Here is a 25487-nt window from a genome sequence, read left to right as displayed (position 1 = left end):
ATGACCAAGTTGGATTTATACTAGGAATGCAAAGTTGATTTAATAATGAAAAATAAATTAATTTAATTCACCACATTAACAGATTAAAGGAGAAAAACAATACGATTGTACCAATTGATGAGGAAAATCCAAGATCTGTTCATGATTCAAAAATAAAAAAGGCATGGGAATTCCTTGGTGGTCCAGTGGTAAAGAATCCGCCTTACAATGCAGAGGACACGGGTTTGATCCCTGGACAGGGAACTAAGATCCCACATGCCACAGGGCAATTAAGCCCGCGTGCCACAACTGCTAAGCTTGCGCGCCTCAAGAGAGCCCGCATTCCCAAACTACAGAGCCCACGTGCTCTGGAACCTGCACACCACAACTACAGAGCCCACACGCCCTGGAGCCCACGTGCCACAACTACAGAAGAGAAAACCCCCACGCCACAGCTAGAGAGAAGCCTGCGTGCCACAACAAAAGATCCCGCATGCCTCAGCGAAGATCCCCCATGCCGCAACTAAGACCCGACATAGCCATAAATAAATAAATAATAAATCATTTAAAATAAAATAAAATAAAGGGGCTTCCCTGGTGGCGCAGTGGTTGAGAGTCTGCCTGCCAATGCAGGGGACACGGGTTCGAGTCCTGGTCTGGGAAGATCCCACATGCCGTGGAGCAACTAAGCCCGTGAGCCACAACTACTGAGCCTGTGCATCTGGAGCCTGTGCTCCACAACAAGAGAGGCCGCAACAGTGAGAGGCCTGCACACCGCGATGAAGAGTGGCCCCCACTTGCTGCAGCTAGAGAAAGCCCTTGCACAGAAACGAAGACCCAACACGGCCAAAAATAAATAAATAAAATTTTTTAAAAATAAAAAAGGCATGGGTCTTCCCTGGCTATCCAGTGGTTAAGACCCTGTGCTTCCACTGCATGGGGTGTGGGTTTTATCCCTGATCCCAGAAATAAGATCCCGCATGCCGCACTGCACAGCCAAAAAAATAAAATAAAAGGCAACAGAAAGGAACCTCATTAATGAAGGGCATCTCTGTTACTACAAGTAATTGTGAAATGTTAAAGTATCCCCTTTGTTGAAAGATTAGCAAGAATGCTTCATCTTATTCAACATTATACTGAAGACCCTAGCCAATACAATAATGTAAGAATAAGAAATAAAAAGTATACAGATTGGAAAGACGCAGAGGTAGAGAATGGACTGGAGGACATGGGGAGGGGGAAGGGTAAGCTGAGACGAAGTGAGAGAGTGGCATTGACATATATACACTACCAAATGTAAAACTGATAGCTAGTGGGAAACACCTGCATAGCACAAGGAGATCAGCTCGTGCTTTGTTACTACCTAGAGGGGTGGGTAGGGAGGGTGGGAGGGAGATGCAAGAGGGAGGAGATATGGGGATATATGTATACGTATAGCTGATTCACTTTGTTATACAGCAGCAACTAACACAACAACGTAAAGCAATTATACTCCAATAAAGATGTTAAAAAAAAAAAAGTATAAGGATTGGAAAGGGAGGGAGTAAATGGTGTTTATTTGTGGGTATATGTTCAACTCTGCAGAAAATCCAGAAGAATCTCTAGGTGAATTATTAGAATTAAAAGAATTTAGCAAGAGTTATGGGTAAAAATCATGTTATAAAGTCAGTTGCAACAATTAGTAAATAAAATTTATATAGAGACCATTTATAATCATAACAAAAATTAAAAATACCTAGGAATAAATCTAACAAAAGTTGTGGAAGCCCTATGGAGAAAATTTTAAAACTGTATTGAAATACAATGAAGAATACCTAAATAAATGGAGAGATAGGTTCACATAAAAAGATACTGTAAAGGTGACATCTCCTCATATTGACATACATTTAATGCAATTTTGATAAAAATCCTAACAGTTTTTCTGTGTGTAAAAGTTGACAAGATGTTTCTATAATTTTTATATGGAAGAGCAAAGGACCAGGAATAGCCAAGACATTCCTGATAAAGAAAAAGTCAAAGGACTTCTCCTACCAAGTATCAAGATTTATAACGCTATAATAATTAAGACAGTATCTTAAAACAAATATACCAATGAAACAGGAAAGAAATCCCAGAAACAAACTCAAGCATATGTGGAAACTTTATTTATGACAGAGGTAGCATTACAGAAAGGAAGGAAAAAGATAAGCTTTTTAATAAATTGTTCTGGGACAGTTGTTATGTATAGGAAAAAATTATACTGAATTTCTACTTTATGCCATATACAAAAATGAATTCTAGGTTTACTAAAGATTTAAATATGAGGAACTCAATAGATATTTGATGATACTATGAAATTTTTAATATTTTAGGTATGATATTAGTATCATAGTTAACGTTTTAAAGTAATTCTTATAGTTTAGAAATATATTCTACAATATTAATGGGTGAAATATTATGTTCTAGTGGACATAGTATGGGAGTATAGATAAAACAAGATTGGCCCGGATATGAACTTTTTAATTTAATATTTATTTATTTGGCTGCACTGTGTCTTAGTTGCGGCATGCGGGATCTTTTTTTTTAGTTGCAGTATGCGGGATCTTTAGTTGCGGCATGTAGAATCTTTTGTTGCAGCATGCGGTATGTTTTGTTATGGCATGTGGGAATCTTAGTTACAGCATGCAGGCTCTTAGTTGCCGTATGCAGGATATAATTCCTTGACTAGGGATTGAGCCTGGGCCCCCTGCATTGGGAGCATGGAGTCTTAGCCACTGGACCACCAGGGAACTCCCTGATTTGAACATTTTTGATGCTGGGTAAAGGGAATAAAGGGGTTTAATATGCTATTTTCTCTATTTTATATATGTTTGAAATTATACACTATCAAAAGTTAAAGAGATTTTAATGTGAAAGGTAAACCTATAAAACTTTTAGAAAACAATATAGAAAAATATCTTTATGACCATGGGATAGGAAAATATTTCTTAAACATACAGAAAGAAAAATAAATTTGACTACATTAAAATTAAGAATTTTGATTCATCCAAAATACCATAAAAAGAGTACAAGGGCAAGCCACAAACTGGGAGAAAATATTTGCAATACATATAACCAACAAAGGATTAGTACACAAGATATTTATGAATCAATAAGAAAAAGACAATGGGAAAATGGGGAGAAGACATGAACTGGAATTTCACAAAAAAGAAAATTCAAATGCCCATAAAAATATGAAGGGAATGCTCAATCTCTTGGTAATCAAGAAAATGCAAGTTAACACCATAATGAAATACTGTTTTATATAAGATGGGCAAAATTTTTTAAGGTCAAAAAGTAAACAAATATTGGTGACATAATGGGGCAAGAACAATTCATATCTACTCCTGACAGAAGTGTTAAACTGGTAAAATGAAGGTGGAAAACAGTTTGGCACTACCTAATTAAGTTGAACATGCATATAACTTTAAAACCATCAATTCCATTCCTAAGTAAGTATATGGAGTAACCAATGTATGTATGCCCAGGAGAATATTCAGAGCAAAAAAGAAAAAAAAAAAAAATATACAGAGCAGGACTGTTATTAATGGCCCACACTGGGAGCAACTCACATGATCATCCTAGTAAAATATGGATAAATAAATTGTGGGATATTCACACAATTGAATACCATACAGCAGTAAAAGTAACTAAACCACAAATTCACACATCAACAGGTAAAACAAAAGAAACAAGTCCCATAAGATAAAGTTATGGGACTCCATTTAGATAAAGTTCAAAAACAGGCTAAGTTAAACTGTTCATTGTTTAGAGATTCATACTGATGTATGAAAGCAAGGCATAAAAGCAAGCAAGGGCATTATTCAGCTGAAATTCAAGGTAATAATTTTACAGTGTCTGGAAGACCCTTAAAGAGTGGTGCTAATTCCAGATAGAAGTAAAATTTCATTGAGGAAGATATTTTTGGATAGAAGTGTTTGGGGCCTCTTAAATAGCACCAGAGGGAGCTAGGCTCTTGTCTCTGAAAGGATGGTTCAGGCCTCACCTCTCAAAGCCACTTCCTTCCAATCAGCAGAGATGAGGATGGCCCTCAGAGGCAGTTCTGCCCCAGAAAAACTATTCCAATAAGTTCCAGATATGGTGCAGAAAGGGCGACATCACCACCCCAGGCAGGCCACATGGTCCATGCCCAGCTCACCCCACACAGGGAACTGCAACCTGAATGAGGCAGCCCAGTGACCTAGTCAGAATCTTTCCTGGAAATACCATGTACTAGGTCAGCATTTCAGAGTTTTTAGAGAGAGTTCACAAGCATCTTCTCATCAGATCATGTCAACCCTGTGACATGCCCCTTGACCTTGGAGAACTTCCCAAATCGCACACTTATTAGAAGTCATCTGGTCACCTATATTATAGCCCTTTTGTGAAAACCAGCCAATGGACTCTTGAGAGATGCCCAACTCAACTCTACCCAATGTGGGAAAACCATGAGGGTCTTCAAAACTAACAGAAATGTCAATTTTCTTGGAAAGAGAGCTTAATTATCTACACTTGGCATGCATTAGAAGATATTTATAAGACCTCGCCAAACTTTGAGAAAGAAGGAAACTAGTGTTTATTAAGCAGGTATTATGTGTCTGGCACTGTGCTTGGAGCTGTTTATAGATACTTAATAAGTATTTGTTAAATGAATGAATTTCTCACAATACCACTATGAGATATCCCATTTTCAGATGAGGGATGCAGAGAGATTTAATAACTAGTCCAAAATTACACAACTAGGTAATAAATGGCAGAGCTTGAGTTCAAACCCAGGTTTCTGGCATATGCTCTTTTCTTTCAACATACCCCACTGCCTTTGAAGAGTTGGAATGGTGCAGAGAGAAAATAGAATGTTCAACATTCCTCTTGAAAAAAATGTTTATAGCCTGAAGTCAGAATCAAGAGTCATAATACAGTATTTCCAAATGAACTTAAATGTTTATTCATTTGATGGTGAAAAGCTTCTTAATACACATATGGTAATGTATGTTATAAATATTTTTGTTCTCAGAATGATTGAATAACTAGAAAAATGTGAGTTTCCATTTATGGTGTTCTCTTTATAATTTATTGTGAGGAGTCATCATTACGCTTTGATTACAAAGGTTAGTTCAAGGAAATACTGATTAAGTCTCTGACAAGCAAATCAAATGCTCCATGGGAATATGAGCAGACTTTTACTTACCTATGAGCATTCATGGACTTGATGAAGACACGATATCATAAAATATAATTAAAGCAAATAATTAACCTTGACAATTCAAACATAAACAGAACAGTACTAAGGAAATTAGCTATTTATTCTTCTCTTGGTTTTCAGCTAAAATAAGTAAATGATGGATAATTAATTGATAAATGACCATATCTAGGAGGTCTAAAAAGATAGAAATGAGTCTGATCCTATTAGATCATAACAGGGTCTCATTTGAGCTGGATCAGACCTAAATGAGATCTAGGTCCCCTTGAGAAACGCTCACACATGTGCACAAGGAGATTATAATCCAGGATGGCCCCTGACCTACCTAATCCCTCTATAGGAAATACTATTTTAGAGTGAAAACTGTAGTATAGTAGTTAATTATCTATCCTTCTAAAGATATAATTATCTACATAGATAAATCTCAAACTAAATCTTTAAGTATCCACATAGATAAATCTCAAATAATAGTAGCAAACACATAGTGGTTATTATGTGCAGGCATTATTCTATGGGCTTTACGTATTTTAACTTATTTACTTCTCACAGAAGCTCTATGTTACTATCCCTACTTTACATATGGGGAAACTGAGGTTCAGAGACGTTGAGCAATTTACCCAAGATCACACAGCTAGTAATGGTAGAGATAGGATATGAGCCCAGGCTATCTGCCCTGGAATCTTAGAGCTTGACCACCAGGCTATACTACTTCTCAGTAGTATGATATTGCTGAAAATCAAGCTGTAGCAGGAAACATATGGTATGTAACAATTTATGTAAATGTTTAAAACCCTCAAAACATTTCTATGGTTTTTTTTACGAAATCATATACCTAGAAGTATAAAAATATTCATGGGAGTGGTACTCACCAACTCAGGATAGTGTTTACCTCTGGGAGAAGGAGGAGAAATGAATGGAGAGCTATATTTATAGCATTCTATTTCTTTGTTTAAAACTTTGAAGCAAATATGGGGACAACATTAACATCTGTGGTGAGCACATGGGTGACTATCACAGTTTATGTGACTTGTCCAAAGTCACATAAAAGTAACAAAGACGGAATTTTTTTTAGTAGATCACTTAGTCTAATTCTCTCATTTAGGATTTGAGGTCAGTCTGTATAGATTAGGGAACCAACCAGATAGTAATTTGTCCAAGGGCCTACTGCGAGTCAGTGGCAGGAGCCAAGTCCCTGGACTTCAGAGCACTTTTCACCCTCACCACCATCCTTTCCCACATCCTGCCATTCTCATACAATCTGTTTTACCTCCTGATTTATCCCCAAAGGCTCATGATTTTGCCTGCTGGACAACCTGTATTTGTCCTTTTGGCTAATTACTTTTAAGGAAATAATAATGTTCATTACTTATTTATATTCCATTGCTCCATACTTGAATAGGATTATATTTTAGAGTCATAAAGCCCAATCAGCATCAGAGCCAAGTCTTTCTCAGGAATTTTATGTCTTTTCTACTTTCTTTCCCTCCTTTTTCTTCTTTTTTTCCCACTTAGTTCTATCTTTCATAGCCTTCTATTCCCGTCACCTAAAATCCATCAGATTCAGGATGTTGCCTCCTCCCCATTCCATATTCAAACTCTTGATTTATCTGAAGAGCTTACTTGGTGGGTCATACAATGAATTAAAATTTAGAAAACATTCACATTTGTGGAGTGCTTCACGGTTTTCAAGGTGTCTACGTGATTTCATTTGATCTTCTTTTCAGCCCAGGATGGTAGGCAGGTGAGATAGTGGGTTCAGACAGTTCATGTAACTTGCCAGGATCACAGAAAGAAAGTAAAAAAACCTGAACAGGAATCCAGATCTTCTGACTTCTTATTCACTTCTCTTTCCAATTGCCCCTGTCTCCATAAACCACCAGAAATAAGTTGGTCCCTAGAAATTAGGATAAATCAATGTAGGACCATGCCACTACCTATCACATTCTTCCACCACCATCCCCACTAAAACAAACAATGCTTGCTGCATAGCCCTGTATTAAGCTGCTCCCCTCTAAAGAGTCTCAAAGCTTCACATCACCCAGGGGTCATAAATTGTGACCTTGTAAATTCTACTTTATTCAAATAAAACCCAAGTGAGTGAGAAGAGGAGCACCACAGCCTAATAACTTACCGTGTCAGCAGAAGGGCAGCCCTTCAACTGTTGAAAATTTACGTAGAAATTTGAAAATCATGAGACCAATATTGAAAGTTCCCAGAGAGATTTTACTAATAAGGCAGGCTGAGCCTCAGCAATCTACCCACCTAGAGTTTAGCTTCTCCACCGAGTACTCCTTAGTCCACCCAGAATTTCTGAAAGAAGCTGAATTAAGCCCTTCTTTGGCAGGATTTGTTTTTCCAGGTTAACTCATTAGGGCAAAGTTTCATTCTCTCTCCTGGGATCCATTCTGAACTAAAGTCTCATTAAATCCTGTGCATGAGTATCCTCAGTGCAGCCACTTCCTTTCCAAGCCCTTGCAACCTCAGTGTCAACACCAATTCTAATTCCAAAGACTGGGGAGAAAAATAGGGAGACTAGACCACAAGGCTTGTGGCCACCAGAATGAGTATGAAGACAGTCTTTGCTTGGCTGAAAGCAAAGAGATGAGATGGGAAAGTCGGCTGCTGGGACTTCCCGGGTCTTTTAAAAATCTCACAGCAACACATCTTGCCTCTGCTGTGTAAGGACAGGGAAGATGCTCAGCTCTGGCTTCCCTTAGAGAGACTGATAAAGGGCACTGTAAGTAGGAGAAAATTTTTTTCTTTTCTTCTGCTGCCTACAGAAATCCTGGCTCCTCCTCTGGGTTCTTCAAATAACCTGGGTTGCTAGAGATCCCCTACGTAAAATAAATGCTACCCTTTACTTTCACTTCTTTTGTAAAACCTGCTCTGTTTACTACTACTTTTCTGATGATGAAACATTTCTTCTTTTCATTGTGGGTCAGTGAGAATCTTCCTGCCAATGAGATGGAGTGAAGTTTAAAATAATTTTTGTAGTATGGTTGTTTGTTTTCTTATTCTTGTCCTTGAAATTACAGACAAGCGAGTCGCAAGCCTCCTCTGTTGCAAGGTGAGAAAGTTCCTTTGGCCTCCATTTTTTGAGGGGAAGCATGTGAGTCTAGCTGGCAGCTTAAATTTACTTTCAGAGTGAGTGAAGCTACTGCGACTTTGGAAAGTTTAAAGAACTTGTTGGTCATCCCTCATTTCTTCATTTTCAGGAAAGCTAAACAGATTTATTTGTTTCACTTTTGTGGGTCAGAGTAGTTAGGAGTTTAGCATAAAGAAAGCAATCTACCTTTCACTAATTAGTAGCTTCTTATTTCTCTTTACCCTGCTTTTTCCATTTTCTAGCAGTAAAAGAAAAAAAATCCATAGAAAGAGGTACTTTAAAAATCTCAGCCCTGACTCCAGAATCATATTTTAGCACTTCTTTAAATGTCTTCAGAAAGTCACTTGTAGGGACTTCGCTGGTGGCGCAGTGGTTAAGAATCACCAGCCAATGCAGGGGACACGGATCCAAGCCCTGGTCTGGGAAGATCCCACATGCTGTGGACCAACTAAACCCACGCGCCACAACTACTGAAGCCTGTGCACCTAGAGCCTGTGCTCCGCAGCATAAGAAGCCACCGCAATGCGAAGCCTGCGCACCGCAATGAAGAGTAGCCCCCGCGCACCGCAACTAGAGAAAGCCCTCGCGCAGCAACGAAGACCCAATGCATAAATAAATAAATAAATAAAAGTCACTTGTAGTATCAGATTTCTAATGACTCTCATAGAGTAGAATTTGGGATTTAGGATCAGTCTGCATGTGAAGAATTGGTTCATTTCGTATTTATTAGGGCAAAAAACAGACAACCAAACTTCCATTTATTGCAAATCTTCCTTTTCCTTTCTAAGTGTTTGGTTTTTCAGAGTGGATGCCCATTTCAGCACATTTTAATGCCCCTTAGAGGAAAGCTCGGGTTAATATTTTCAATTGTGGATTTGTTTGTTTTGCTTCAGCAACACTGGACATTTGTTCTGCCATTTCCATTGGAGAGGCTCTAGGAGGCTTAAGAGATGCAACATTGGAGTCACTTTGGGTTTTCTTTGGCTATTTTGGGGACCTTTGTGGGATCAAGAGATCTTGACCCCTGAACTTCCCTTGTGGTCCAGTGGTTAAGAATCTGCCTTCAAAAAAAAAAAAAAGAATCCGCCTTCCAGTGCAGAGGATGCAGGTTCGATTCCTGGTCGGGGAACTAAGATCCCACATGCCACTGGGCAACTAAGCCCACGCGTGCTGCAGCTAGAGAGCCTGCACACCACAACTACTGAGCCCGCGCACTCTGGAACCCGCATGCCACAACTAGAGAAGCCTACGTGCCTCAACGAAGACCCAGCGCAGCCAAAAAAAAAAAGAGATCTTGACCCATTCCAAAAAACACTTTCACATGTGTCTGTCTCAGAACCTGTTCTACTTTGTCTAAACACAAAGTTTGTCTAATTCATACATCGTTTTAAGATTTGCTCAGCTGTATTTCCTTTGGTCTGCCTTGATCCTTTTCTGCAGAAAATTTCTCTGACATCAAAGCCTCTTCCCTTCCTTCTGCTGGAAAGTTGTTGAGAGCTGTAGCAGACCATCCACCCAGCTTCAGGCCATTCTTAGTAAGTTCAGAATACATCTCAAGTAAAAGGAATTAAGAAAACCATAAGACAGCATGATGACTGGGGAAAAGAAAAGAGAGAGAAGTAATTTCTGGAGAGTAAAACCAAAATCAATAAAGTCCGCACTAAGGTCTTTGTTGAGTGATAAGCACTAAATCAGTCCGAAGGGAATGATGTCAGGAGGTTCATCATTTTAGCAGCTCCTACCAGCATTGTATTCCTTATATACTTTGGGAAGGCATATCTGGGAAGCCAGGACTCTTGACACCTGTTTCAGTAGAACAGGGAGACAGATTTCACACTGACATGCAGCTGCCTGAATGATTTGTGTCCTTTTGCTTCTTGAGGAAGAACACAGCATCAAGCCTTCTCTCGGATACTAACTCAGAACCCCTTAGGCAGAGCCTGGGCCTATCACATGGTTCTTGGTCTCAGAAGAAGAGTCCTGAAGCAGGCTGTCCACATAAGACCCAAACCACCCATTAGAATATTATTCAATTTGTCATCTGTTAGGCATAAGAATTAGACTAGTCAATCCAGTCACAACAGTCAAATCAGTCTCTGTGTATAGATATAGCCCAAGAGATCAAATTGTTTTGGTATCGTATAAAAAAGTTATTCTGATGTTTGTTAAAATTGTAAGGAAGACTTTATTCAAGACTATTGCGATAGGGATGTTGCAATAGGAAAGGAAGATCAGGCTCAACTCAGAATACAACAAAGACAGTTGGGAATTTTTAGCCAATGATTAGAGTAAGAGGGTCAGAGGATGGAAAATTACTAAGAGGAGACATCAAGGGTAAGGCGATCCTTGCTAAACTGACCTAACAGGATTCTCCCTAAAGTCAGGTTTATACATCAGAGGTGGGGGATGAGAAACTTGATTAGATATCGAGTGATCAGATATCAAGGGTGGGAGGATTCTCACTAAATTGACAGCATTCTTGCTAAACCTGAGCTATGCAAGCCAAAGACAGAATGGAGGGCCAAAGTCAAGGCCTAGTTAAGAAGAGGTCTCAGAGGAGCCTAACTAAAGTTTGGTCAGGGAGAGAGTCTTTGTCAGTATCCACAAGCTTTCTTCTCTTCCTGCCATCCATTCCCATCCTACTTCCCCCAACCCTACCAGCAACAAAAGAGAGGTCTCCACTTTCCTCAGCCAGCCATCCCTTATACTTCCCAGATTTCCTCATTATCAAAAAACGGAGTGTGCCAGACTTCCCTGGTGGCACAGTGGTTAAGAATCAGCCTGCCAATGCAGGGGACACAGGTTCGATCCCTGGTCCGGGAAGATCCCACATGCTGTGGAGCAACTAAGCCTGTGTGCCACAACTACTGAGCCTGTGCTCTAGAGCCCGCGAGCCACAACTATTGAGCCCACATGCCTAGAGCCTGTGCCGCGCAAAAAGAGAAGCCACCACAATGAGAAGCCCGCGCACCACAACGAAGAGTAACCCCCGCTCGCCACAACTAGAGAAAGCCCGTGCGCAGCAACGAAGACCCAATGCAGCCAAAAATAAATAAATAAATAATAATTAAAAAAAAAAAAACAGAGCGTGCCAGACTCTCAGGACTCCAGATTCAGCATCTCAACTAGCAGATGTATCTCTGACTCATTCCAGTCTCTGATTGCTAGGGTCGGTTTACTCTGATGAAAGAGTCAAGGCCCTCTCCACTTTGGGAAACTTGCTTTCCAGATGTGGACAACATCCCTGACAGACCCACTGGCAGCCTTTGCAATCCCCACCCCGAGGGACAGTAAAGGAGGAAGAGCTAGTGATTAAGCAAACACATCACCCTTCCTTTAGCTGGCACATTTTTAGTCAATCTTGACAGTCAACAACTCTCACTGATAGACACTGAGTGTATAGAACTGAAGGAATTCTAAAACCAGGGTTTGAGAAATGGGGTAAATACTGTTTTGTTTTTATTTCTACTGTAGCAAGCTGGACTGGGTCAGGATGGCAGACCACCAAACCAAGAAGTTTGTAATTTTCCTCCTTTTTCTACTTCACGCAAAGGTACCAACCTTCTTGTGTGGCTCTGGAGTCTGGAAGACTTGGGATTCACTGCTCTCTCTGTCACTTACTACCTCTGTCCCTTGGGCTGCTCTGGGTTTCAGTTTCCTCAACTGTGATATATAGATTGTTAAAAGGATTAAATGTACATAATGTGCCTAGAGCAGAGCCTGGCATATAGCAGGTACTCAATAAATAGAAGCTATTATGATTCATGTCTCTGCCCTTGTCAGTAATTAGCAGTTTGAGTTGTCTTACAATGAAAAGAGTAGCACAGTGGAAGAGATTCTAGTCTTGACTCACTGATTCAAGTGTCTCCTTGGGAAACCCCTTTCCTCCTTGGAGCCTCAGTTTCCTTCTCTGTAGAACCAGAGTGAATGGACAAAATCAGTGTTTCTCACACATGGCTGTATATCACAATTGCCTGGAAGCTTATTGAAAGTATGTCTCCCAGGCTCCATCCCTGGAAATTCAGATTAAGTGGGCCTAGGGCAGGCTTTGGGGTTTATATTTGGTAAAATTCTGCAAGAAAAGGGATGAACAAATGTCATATGTTTACAGTGTAATACTAATCAGCTATTAAAAAAAGAACAAACTACTTATGCATGCAACAAAGTGGGTGAAACCTCAAAAACATGTTGAGCAAAAGAAGTCAGATGCAAATGATTTCATTCAGTATGAGTCCATTTATATGAGTACAGAAACCAGCAAAATTGATCTACGGTGGTAGGAGTCAGAATAGACGTCACCTCTGACAGGTAAAAATGGGTATTGCCTGGAAAGAGGCACAAGGGAACTTTCAGGAGTGGAAGAAATGTTCTATACCTTGAGCTGAGTGGTGGTTACACAGGTTTGTAAACTTAAAATTCATCAAGCTGGATACTTAAAATTGGTGCATTTTACTGTATGTGAATGATATCTTAACAAAGTACTGTTAGCATAAGGGCAAAATATTCCCCTGACGAATCTAATGCATGGCCAGGCTTAAGTTTCCTGGACAAGATGATCCATAAGTTCTCTTCCAGTTCTAAAGCCCTATGGTTCTTATAGCCCCATCTCAGGCCCCCTTACCAGTCCCTTTTACCCACAAATTAGGTTATATCTTTTACCTTTCTCGATCAAATACAAGATAAAATATATTAAGAAAAGCCAGAGTCCTGAGCATATCCTAGCACTCAGATAAGGGATGCTAATGAAATTTAAAGGTTGTCCAAGCCCCAGTATGACAGAACAAAGGCCAAGGAAAAGACATTAAGTCACCATCAAATCTGACTTGTCACCTGTCCTGTTGTCCCAAGGGGACCAACAAATCTGAGGATTTTCTGTTGCTGGTTTTCTTTTCTATTCATTCATTCATTCATTCACCAAATATTTACTGAGTGCCTTGCTTTGTGCCAGGTACCTCTGGGTAGTGGGAGTAGCAAAATGAATATGATAGCAAGGTCCCGGCCCTCAGGAAGTTTGAACTCTACAAGAGAAGGAAAGCCAATACAAAGGTAAACACAGATAATTGTTAATTGTGATAAGAGCTATGAAAGAAATAGGATGATGGGATAGATAAATACTGGGGAAGGACGCTTTTATGGAGGAGGTGATATTTGTACAAATATCCAGAGGTTGCCAATGATCCAGCCATGGGAAGAACTAAAAGAATCAAGTTCAAGGCCAGGGAATGAGCATTAGGGGCAAGGTAGAAAAGAGCATATTTTAGGAACAGAAAGGAGTACAATATGTCTAGAATCTAGTGATTGAGAGGGAAAGTCTATCAGATGAGGTCAGAGAGAGTAACAACAGGGCCTTACAAGAAATCGTGATCTTATTTCAAGAACGATGGGAAACTATTAAAGTTTTTAAGCAGGGGGTGATATGTGATTTTAATTCCCCCTCCCCCCGCAAAAAAAAATCACTCTACTGTTTTGGAACAGGACAAGAATGGAGACAGGATATCAATTAAGAGACATTTACAGTTGAGCAAGCAACAGTCCCAGAGGTTCAGAATCCGGGCTGAACTGCTGTGCAAAGCTACCCTAGTTTGGTAACTCGGTTAACCAAAGACAGAGAGCAAGAAAAAACAACTTCAGAAGTTAGTGAATTCCTCATGCTCAGTTGGCCTTGTCTTTCTAATGTTTTCCCCACATGTCATAGATGAGGCTGAATAAAGGATCCCTCAGAATGTTCAGTCCCTGAAGTGCCTTTCTTCAGACCCAATCTTGAGAAGTGAGCCACATTTATGACGGGGGCTTCTCCAGGTCCTTTTCATCAGTTTCTTTCTCTCTTTTGGGGTCTCATGCCCACTGTCAGCAGAATCTGCCCTCCTAACACAGTGCCCCAAAGCTCTCTGGACCTTTCTTTCTTTACTTCTCCTTCTTTTCCTCTCCTCAGAGGTCTGCCCTTAGATAGGAAAATAGAAAACTAATCCAGTAACACTAATTGCTACCAACTTAACCATGACTGAGAGCATTTGCACTTGATCCTTATAGCCCATAAGACATGCTATGGAATCTGGCTAGTTAAGGGAAGATTTTCTTTTGTTTAGTTTTGTTTTGTTTTGTGGTACACGGGCCTCTCACTGTTGTGGCCTCTCCTGTTGCGGAGCACAGGCTCCGGACGTGCAGGCTCAGCGGCCATGGCTCACGGGCCCAGCCTCTCCACGGCATGTGGGATCTTCCTGGACCGGGGCATGAACCCGTGTCCCCCACATCGGCAGGCGGACTCTCAACCACTGTGCCACCAGGGAAGCCCAGGGAAGATATTTTGAGGCAGAATGTGGCTTAAATTCTATTTTGTGAGTTATCCCACTCTGTCTTCCTAAAGAACTCAGACTAGCCAACAGAGGTTGTCTGAAGAAAAACATTAACTGGAGACACTGTTGATCTTGGACCCTGTGGCCTGGAACAACAGGTAGAGGGATCTGGAGCAACGAAGGGTGGGACTGGCTTTCCATAGAAATCTTAAGAGATGACAGTCCAGGCAGTCCCCAATTAGAGGGCCCCCTCTTGTCTGGCAGAAGACAAGAGTCCAGAAATAGGCCAGAACAATGGGCCTGGAGGAGGCAAGACTTAAACAGACTTTTGAAGGGAAGTATAGGATTTGGAGAAGGAGATGATGAATGGCCATGGCATTCTAAACAAGGTGAATGGGGAATTCCCTGGTGATCCAGTGGTTAGAACTCTGTGCTCTGACTGCCAAGGGCCTGGGTTCAATCCCTGGTCGGGGAACTAAAAATCCCACAAGCCATGTGGCATGGCCAAAAATAAAAAAAAAATAAAAGGTAAACAAGGTGACTGAAGCTCTCACTTGCAAACTAGAAAGTACAAGTCCACAACTCTGCCCCTAACTTGCTCCCTATTTCCCACCCATTATTGTAGAGAGAAAAGCTGAAGGTCAAGCATAAACCCATGTCTGACAACGGCTGATTCTGATTGATGCTGATGGTGCTACCTTTTCCTTCCTTCTCTCCTCTCCTGACCTAGGCAAGCTGGAGTCCACTTAGGGATGAGCAACACTAAGTCACAACCCTGGCCTTGTGAGTTGGATGAACCATATGCTTTATTCTGGTTAAAGGGAAACATCCCATTCAGAGAGAAACGGAACCAACATCTTGGCTTGGCTATAAATAATTGCCTCACTCTTAGAAAGTCTAAAGACCTAAGAGCTCTGAACACTAATCAACATCTCAAAGGGCCATGATCTACCAGGTACAGAGACCAGACCACAGTATAATTTACCTTTTCTTTGTTTTCCACATTATTATATTGTGAGAATGTTTTTAAATATGGAAAATTTCATGTAACCTCCACCCAGAATCATCCATATTTATTACCATATTTGCTTCAAGTCTTTTTTATTTAAAAAAAATTACAGAGAGAATTCCCTGGCAGTCCAGTGGTTAGGATTCTGCGCTTCCACTGCAGGGGGCATGGGTTCCATCCCTGGTCAGAGAACTGAGATCCTGTAAGCCACCTCGGGTGTGGCAAAAAAAAGCCCACAAAAACAATTACAGATAAAGTTAGAATTTCCCTTACCCCCCAGCTCCAATCCTCATAATTCTTCTATTTCTTTGTCTTTTCCTCCCTACTTATCTTTCTCCTCTCTACTTTCCTTTTCTGCCTGTTTTATTCTCTTGTCATTAATTCTTTTAGTTTTTTCTTTTTTGGCCATGGCTCACAGTTTGCGGGATCTTAATTCCCCCAGCAGGGATAGAACCTGCACCCTCAGCAGTGACAGCGCAGAGTCCTAACCACTGGACCACCAGGGAATTCCCTCTTCTCATTAATTCTAAAATCTAGTGAGTTTAATATTTTACATTCTCCTCTCTAAATATGTTTTTTAAAAAAAGAAGACTAATTTAAAAGGAGGCTTCTTTAAGGCTCTTGATTACTTTTTGGGTGTATATCTGGTGCTCAATTGAAACAGGTTTCCATCCCAAGATAAAAGTTGTGATTATTAAGTTATATGGTGCTTTTTCTTGTATGACTTTTTTTTTAATGTATTTCTTTTTTATTAAATTTATTTAATTTATTTATTTTTGGCTGAGTTGGGTCTTCGTTGCTGCATGTGGGCTTTCTCTAGTTGCAGCGAGTGGGGAGCTACTCTTTGGTGCAGTGTACGGGCTTCTCATTGCAGTGGCTTCTCTTGTTGCGGAGCACGGGCTCTAGGCATGCGGGCTTCGGTAGTTGTGGCATGTGGGCTCAGTAGTTGTGGCACACGGGCTTAGTTGCTCCACAGCATGTGGGATCTTCCCGGACCAGGGCTCAAACCCATGTCCCCTGCATTGGCAGGCGGATTCTTAACCACTGCACCACCAGGGAAGTCCTCGTATAACTTTTACTGTTTTGTTTTTGGGTGTGTTTTTTTGCGGTACGCGGGCCTCTCACTGTTGTGGCCTCTCCCGTTGCAGAGCACAGGCTCCGGAGGCACAGGCCCAGCAGCCATGGCTCACGGGCCCACTCGCTCCATGGCACGTGGGATCTCCCCAGACTGGGGCACGAACCCGCGCCCCCCGCATCAGCAGGCGGACTCCCAACCACTGCGCCACCAGGGAAGCCCCCTTGTATGACTTTTAAATTGCCTTTAGAATGTCTAGAATTCTAAAGATATTTAAAGCAACTTGCAGCATTAGAATGAATTTTTGGCCTCTCAATGTTACAGCTTTGAGGAAAAACACTCAACAGGCTATCTCAGTTCTGGTTGTGTCAGCTTAAAATTAAAATCATTTTTAAATTATAAAATCTCATGACTTAGGCCATATATTACTATCCTTACCAGACTTGGCTGTAAATCATTGTCTATTTCCAGAAGTCAGATTTATCCTGAGGGCAAATTCTTACCATCAAAAGGAACATTCAACAGAATGTGTTACAGCCTTTCTGAAGGGGATGCTGCTCATTTAGAATCACCGCAAGTCGTGTTACTGAACTCAAGTCCAGCTGCCTGCTGCTCTAAAATTAATACTCGAGAGGCAAGTGTTAGTAGAAACAGAAAATGTTGCTTTTAATTAGAAAGCCAGCATTCTGGGGAGAAGGTGGAATCAACTCCGAAGATTCTGCTCATCCATGAAAGTTTTGTTTTGTTTTGTTTGCGGTACGCGGGCCTCTCACTGTTGTGGCCTCTCCCGTTGCGGAGCACAGGCTCCAGACACGCAAGCTCAGCGGCCGTGGCTCACGGGCCCAGCCGCTCCGCGGCATGTGAGATCTTCCCGGACTGGGGCACGAACCCACGTCCCCTGCATCGGCAGGCGTACTCTCAACCACTGCGCCACCAGGGAAGCCCCATGAAAGTTTTTAAAGGGAAAAGGGGAAGTAATCTCAGTTAATCATTGAGATAGGGAATCAGACTCATCACCATCTCCCCCAGTGTGCAGGCTTGTCAGCTACTTGTGATCTTTCTTTAGATCATATATTTTTCACACAATTTGTGAGATTACTGAAGGGGAAGCTAAGGAAGAGACTTGGTCATCTGTTAATTACTTATTCTTCATTTCTACTTCTTTGATCTACAGAAAGAACCAACAGATTAGGCAAGGTATTGTGTGATCAAAAGATTTGAAAGGTGTGCTTGGGCTGGAGATGAGTAGAGCATGGGGGTGTCTGGCTTAAGGTTAGTTACATTATAGCTTTGCTAAATTGACAAGACCAAAGAGGCCTCCTCCAGAGAGCTCTTTCCTGCCAAAAGCTGCTTATACTCAGAGTTAGAAGAGAAATCCAAATCCTTTTTTGTACAAGTGAAGAAAAAGATGCCCACAGAGAGAAAGTAACTTGCCAGAAGTCCCACAGTGAATTCCTGGCAGGGCTGGGTCTAGAACCCCTGTCCATTCTTTGGTGTCTGCTCCACTGAGATGTCTGATGCCTGGAGCACTAGTAAGACAGCTGCAGGGGATGTCTAGAAGCAGTCTCATCATTATATAACTTGCTGCTGCAACTGCTGAGTGTAATTTAATGTTTCCCCCAATCCACAAACTTCTTTATTGTCTCACAAACTTCTTTACAGCCACCATGTCATACCATCAGTGTCAGCTTTCTCAGTCTTGTAACCAGAAATGACTTCATGGGTGTGCACTTGAGCAGTTTTATAGGGCCTCACACTTAGAAGGCCTCATGCTTGCTTAGTTTAATGCTCTCCTTGAAATTCTTAATTTTTTAGCATGTGGTCCCACATTTTCATTTTGCACAGAGCCCCACAAATTAGGTGGCCTACCTGTAACTTACATCCTAGGAGATAGGAATGAGAAGGAAAATGGTCTCCCTGTTTTATTAGGAGGTTGTAATGAAATACCTAGAACTATCCCCTGGGACAGGATCAGGAACTTGGCACCTGTACTCCTGACTCAGGCCACTGACTATTTCCCAACCCCAGGCCACCAGCCTGGTTTGGATGTACAGGACCTAATGATCTCCCCAGTATGAGATTTGGCTTCTTAAGAAAAACTCTAGCCAAATAATTGATTAAAATAGGATAGAAATCTCAGTAATTGGCTTTGGCTATGCACATCTGGCTACCTGACGGCTGTAAAAGGAAGCCACTCTCTAGGGCAGGAAATTCAAGGAGACTGCCAAAGGGGAAAGGCAGAGGCTGTATGCTGAATAGAACCATGTGAAAGAGGGAGGAACTGGCAAGAGCAGCACAGAATGTTTGAGCACTCCAGGAGCTGCAGCCCAAAATTGGAAGGAGGCTGAGGAAATTAGAGAGGTTCTTGTTCAACAATAACTCACAAAATCATCCAAGACCCTGTGCAGTTGAACCACCCTCTTTTTTCTGCCTACCCAAGGCATTTATTTCACTTGTACCTCAACGCTAGCACTTCTCTCCTCATTTTTTTTTTTTGTTAGTTATTTGTTTGTCTTCCCTGCAGGATTGAAAGCCATCTAAAGGCAGGGACTCTTTATTCATCTTTTTTCTTTTTTTTTTTTCTTTTTTTGGCCGCACCATGGTGGCTTGTGGGATCCTAGTTCCCCAACCAGGGATGGAACCCACACCTGCTGCAATGCAAGCGTGGAGTCCTAACCACTGGACTGCCAAGTAATACCCATATTCATTTATATTGAGCATTTAGTAAATTAATTCAATTGAGAGAAACATTTACTGAGGCCTTATTTTGTGCTGAGCTTAGGCACTGGGGCTAGGGGTAGTAGGGAGGGGATGAGCATGGAGATGAATAAGGCACAGGCTCTGCCCTTAATGAGTCTTCAATCTAGAAGAGACAGGCAAATGAACAAATCATTACAATACAGTGTGTCTAGGGAGGAGAGAATAATTAACTCTCCTGGAGGGGACAGTCAGGCAAGGCTTCCCACAGCATTCAAAAAATTTTTGTTGCTTGATTGGCTGTTCTAGGACAAAACTAAGTAGATAAAACATATTGCCACTCTCCTGCTACCCCAGAAATTATCAGCACTAATAAGCCTGGGTGAACATTAAGGAATGGGCCGGTAGCCCCATTGGAGCCTCCTAAGCTCAGCCTGGCCAGGCATTTTTAGTGGATGCGAATCACCAGCTGCCCAGGTGGATGAAAGATGTGTAAGGCAGTGGTATCCTTATGCAGCTGCTGAACATCTGGTATGGGGAATCTAGATAACTATGAATGAGAGATACTTCTTCTCTGGCCCTGACCCTCAGTATTTGGTCCAGCTAGTTTGGCTGAGAAACTAAACCACAACAAAAATTGTGTGTTACTTCTCCCAGGTTTTGGCATATCAGAAACTGTGGCTGATGAGCCAGAAGAGTTATAGGCTTTGAGAGTGTTCCAGGGCAGAGAAAAATATTGACAATATCCTCTGCTCTCATGTGCCTGTGATTCAGGATGAGGCCGTCAAGTTGCAGGAACATAATATACCAAGAAGGGGTTTTCATTTTAGCTCCTAGAAGCTGAGTGGTTCTGAGTTTTTTAGGGGCCAGAGACACACTTATAGATCCAGAGAAAGCTATGGACCTTCTCCCCAGAAAAATGCACATATGCACAAAATTTTGCAGACAATTTTAGGTTAAGATTCTCTCCTGCTATAATTTCCCTTTCCTCCCAAGTATATGTTCTGTTCCAAAAGACTGGTCAGAGGAAAATCTGCCTCTGTCACCACAAGCCTATATGAGTTGCTCCTCCATGTTGGATGCATACCCAACACTGCTTTGATTCTAGCAGCTTCCTTCTTCACAGGGTTGAGTTTCACCAGACCCCTAGCCATTGGTGCTTGGCAGGACTGATGGAAGCCACTATTACAATCAACTGAGCCCCGTCTCCTCCCCTGCAGTGCCAGCTTGCTGGCTGCCCAGACACCCTGGTTTCCCTCACAGGTGCCACCAGCACAGCCTCCCCCCAGGGCAGGCTGTCAGGACTGCACCTCATTACACCTAGCTTGGTCAGCAGCTAATATTGTTCACTGTCTTCAAGAAGACTGCTGCCTTCACCTCTTCTACTGTTCTCATCTCTTACTATACCTCTGTCCCAGTAGGTGGTTAGCCATCCCCCATCACTGGAACATTATAACCCTTTCCTTTGCTTTTAGGATCAAGGCCTTTACCCTAAAGGATTAAGATATCAGGCTATCCCAGTGCCATAGCTAAGGGGATGTATACAGTGTACACTCAGTGTGCGCTGCATACTGATACACTGTGTCCTCACCTTACCATACTCAGAGATGCTCTGGACACTGCTGTCTCTCATATTCCCTCAGTCAGAGCCCTTACACATTAGTACTCATGTGCGTGCACATGTGTGTGCACACACACACATCAACAGCACTCCTGAGGTATATAAACCATTTACATTTAGCCATGACTTTCCATGCCCTCTTTTCCAGAGTTTAATCAGATTCAGTCACACTCATGCATTTATAAATCCCTCAACTCTTAAGGATACACAACAAGTGGCCTTTACAAAATCCTTCTTTGTGCAACTGCTTAATCTCCCCAAAGCCCAGGAAGCAGGAATCAGAAATTATGAATTTAAATTTATAGAATTTATAGAATTTAAAAATAGAAAGGTCTTTAATTCTTTAATTCATTAAACAAATCTTTATTAAATTTCTACTCTGCACCTCGTAATCTGTACTGAGTCATGTAGTCCTATCCTCTCATTTTGCAGATAAGAAAGCACAGGCCCAAATGGGCCAAGGGTCACACAGCCACTTAACTGGCAGGTATGTCCGTGTAACCTGATTCCCCTTACTGGATTCTTTACGTCCACATACTGAAGAGAAACTCATCTTAAGTCCTAAGCAGTAACTTAAAGCAGATGATGAGTTTAAGAGGAAGAATTGTCATCAGTGATACCACAGATCAAAGAACAGTCTTTACCACCACAGAGTGGAAAGACAAATTACTCTTGAGAAAAGCAATTGCACAGGTAGTCATTGTTGTCAGCATTATGATCCTACATTAATAGGTGGAGTGTGTGTCCCATGTTGAGGGTTTGTATAGGTCCATAATCCACTACATGAAATTGCAAAATCCCAAAACTCTGCTGTAAGTTTTTTTTCCTTTGGTAACTCATTTGGCAAAAAACCTGTCCTGAATTGATGCGAATCAATTCACAGTCTTTGTTTATCCTTTGTTTGTTTATCCATACCTTTTTGCTACAGAAGCATCAGTACATTTTTAATGGGTGCTTCTAGAGTTCTTATATGTGGTTTAATATAGAAGATATTGTTTTTCTAAAATTCTGAATCCTAAAAACAAAATCTGACCCCAAGCATCATAATACACCTAGGTATTATGGACATATATTACATTTAGAATATACATATCTCCCCAGGATTTGTGTAAGGAATATTGGTTCTTACCGTCTCCCAATACACAAATAAGATTAATTCCACTGAAACTTCACCTTTCCCAGACTCAGTCTAGCTTTATAATTCCACTAAGTTACTTAGGTTCTAAGAAATTGTATTTTAAGTTTATTTCTTAAGAGTTACTTGCACAGCAAACTGTTTTTAAAAATTAAGTCCTGTAGGAGCTCCCATAAGGTTAACAGCTGATTTCTCAGCAGAAACTCTACAAGCCAGAAGGGAGTGGCATGATATATATAAAGTGATGAAAGAGAAGAACCTACAACCAAGATTACTTTACCCCGGCAAGGATCTCATTCAGATTCAAAGGAGAAATCAAAAGCTTTACAGACAAGCAAAAGCTAAGAGAATTCAGCACCACCAAACCAGCTCTACAACAAATACTAAAGGAACTTCTCTAAGAGGGAAACACAAGAGAAGAAAAGGACCTACAAAACAAACCCATAACAATTAAGAAAATGGTAATAGGAATATACATATCGATAATTACCTTAAATGGGAATGGATTAAATGCTCCAACCAAAAGACACAGGGTCACTGAATGGATACAAAAACAAGACCCATATATATGCTGTCTACAAGAGACCCACTTCAGACCTAAGGACACATACAGACTGAAAGTGAGGGGATGGAAAAAGATATTCCATGCAAATGGAAATCAAAAGAAAGCTGGAGAAGCAATACTCATATAAAATAGACTTTAAAATAAAGAATGTTACAAGAGACAAGGAAGGACACTACATAATGGTCAAGGGATAAATCCAAGAAGAAGATATAACAATTATAAATATATATGCACCCAACATAGGAGCACCTCAATACATAAGGCAACTGCTAACAACTATAAAAGAGGAAATCGACAGTAACACAATAATAGTGGGGGACTTTAACACCTCACTTACACCGATGGACAGATCATCCAAAAAGAAAATTAATAAGGAAACACAAACTTTAAATGACACAATAGACCAGATAGATTTAATTGATATTTATAGGACATTCCATCCAAAACCAGCAGATTACACTTTCTTCTCAAGTGCACAGGGAACATTCTCCAAGATAGATCATATCTTGGGTCACAAATCAAGCCTCAGTAATTTAAGAAAATTGAAATCATATCAAGCATTTTTCTGACCACAACGCTATGAGACTAGAAATCAATTACAGGGGAAAAAATGTAAAAAACACAAACACATGGAAGCTAAACAATACGTTACTAAATGACCAAGAGATCACTGAAGAAATCAAAGAGGAAATCAAAAAAATACCTAGAGACAAATTACAATGAAAACACGACGATCCAAAACCCGTGGGATGCAGCAAAAGCAGTTACAAGAGGGAAGTTTATAGCAATACAAGCCTACCTCAAGAAACAAGAAAAATCTCAAATGAACAATCTAACCTTACACCTAAAGGAGCTAGAGAAAGAAGAACAAACAAAACCCAAAGTTAGTAGAAGGAAAGAAACCGTAAAGATCAGAGCAGAAATAAATGAAATAAAAGCAAAGAAAACAATAGCAAAGATCAATAAAACTGAAAGCTGGTTCTTTGAGAAGATAAACGAAATTGATAAACCATTAGCCAGACTCATCAAGAAAAAGAGGGAGAAGACTCAAATCAATAAAATTAGAAATGAAAAAGGAGAAGTTACAACAGACACTACAGAAATACAAAGCATCCTAAGAGACTACTACAAGCAACTCTATGCCAATAAAATGGACAACCTGGAAGAAATGGACAAATTCTTAGAAAGGTATAACCTTCCAAGACTGAACCAGGAAGAAATAGAAAATATGAACAGAACAATCACAAGTAATGAAATTGAGACTGTGATTAAAAATCTTCCAACAAACAAAAGTCCAGGACCAGATGGCTTCACAGGTGAATTCTATCAAACATTTAGAGAAGAGCTAACACCCACCCATCTCAAACTCTTCCAAAAACTTTCAGACAAAGGGACACTCCCAAACTCATTCTATGAGGCCACCATCACCCTGATACCAAAACCAGACAAAGATACTACAAAAAAAGAAAATTACAGGCCAATATCACTGATGAATATAGATGCAAAAATCCTTAACAAAATACTAGCAAATAGAATCCAATAACACTTTAAAAGGATCATACACCATGATCAAGTGGGGTTTATCCCAGGGATGCAAGGATTCTTCAATATATGCAAATCAATCAATGTGATACATCATATTAACAAATTGAAGAATAAAAACCATATGATCATCTCAATAGATGCAGAAAAAGCTTTTGACAAAATTCAACACCCATTTATGATAAAAACTCTCCAGAAAGTGGTCATAGAGGGAAGCTACCTCAACAAAATAAAGGCCATATACGACAAACCCACAGCAAGCATCATTCTCAATGGTGAAACACTGAAAGCATTTCCTCTAAGATCAGGAATAAGACTAGGATGTCCACTCTCACCACTATTATTCAACATAGTTTTGGAAGTCCTAGCCATGGCAATCAGAGAAGAAAAACAAATAAAATACAAATTGGAAAAGAAGAAGTAAAACTGTCACTGTTTGCAGATGACATGATACTATACATAGAGAATCCTAAAGATGCCACCAGAAAACTACTAGAGCTAATCAATGAATTTGGTACAAAATTAATGCACAGACATCTCTTGAATTCCTATACACTAATGATGAAAAATCTGAAAGAGAAATTAAGGAAACGTTCCCATTTACCATTGCAACAAAAAGAATAAAAGACCTAGGAATAAGCCTACCTAGGGAGACAAAAGACCTGTACTCAGAAAACTATAAGACACTGATGAAAGAAATCAAAGATGACACAAACAGATGGAGAGATATACCATGTTCTTGGATTGGAAGAATCAATATTGTGAAAATGACTATACTACCTAAAGCAATCTACAGATTCAGTGCAATCCCTATCAAATTACCAGTGGCATTTTTTACAGATCTAGAACAAAAAATCTTAAAATTTGTATGGAGACACAAAAGACCCCGAATAGCCAAAGCAGTCTTGAGGGAAAAAAACAGAGCTGGAGAAATCAGACTCCCTGACTTCAGACTATACAACAAAGCTACAGTAATCAAGACAATATGGTACTGGCACAAAAACAGAAATACAGATCAGTGGAACAGGATAGAAAGCCCAGAGATATACCCACGCACCTATGGTCAACTGATCTATGACAAAGGAGGCAAGGATATACAATGGAGAAAAGATAGTCTCTTCAATAAGTGGTGACGGGAGAACTGGACAGCTACATGTAAAAGAATGAAATTAGAACACTCCCTAGCACCATACGCAAAAATAAACTCAAAATGGATTAGAGACCTAAACGTAAGACTGAACACTATA

The 25487-nt window shown here is 40.6% G+C and overlaps 1 protein-coding gene across 10 annotated transcripts in view; it reads left to right on the top strand.

Annotated features, from left to right (window-relative positions):
- The window catches only part of ASIP (agouti signaling protein), a 118340-nt gene that overhangs the window by 83323 nt on the left and 9530 nt on the right, over window positions 1–25487 (top strand). For 2 of the 10 annotated variants that reach the window (XM_032604663.1, XM_032604657.1), the window contains exon 1: window positions 13156–13349. The exons of 7 other annotated variants lie outside the window; for them this stretch is intronic. In XM_032604663.1, coding sequence (XP_032460554.1) covers window positions 13279–13349 — 71 coding nt within the window. In that variant the 5' untranslated portion in view covers window positions 13156–13278. Of the gene's footprint in view, window positions 1–7747; window positions 7935–13155; window positions 13350–25487 lie in introns of those variants that run through there. One more of the 10 variants, XM_032604667.1, reaches the window with a different exon arrangement.

This window comes from Phocoena sinus, chromosome 15 (genome assembly GCF_008692025.1).
Source record: "Phocoena sinus isolate mPhoSin1 chromosome 15, mPhoSin1.pri, whole genome shotgun sequence".
Classification (NCBI taxonomy): domain Eukaryota; kingdom Metazoa; phylum Chordata; class Mammalia; order Artiodactyla; family Phocoenidae; genus Phocoena; species Phocoena sinus.
Note: the sequence above shows the minus strand (reverse complement) of the source record. Positions and strands in the feature narration are given on the sequence as shown.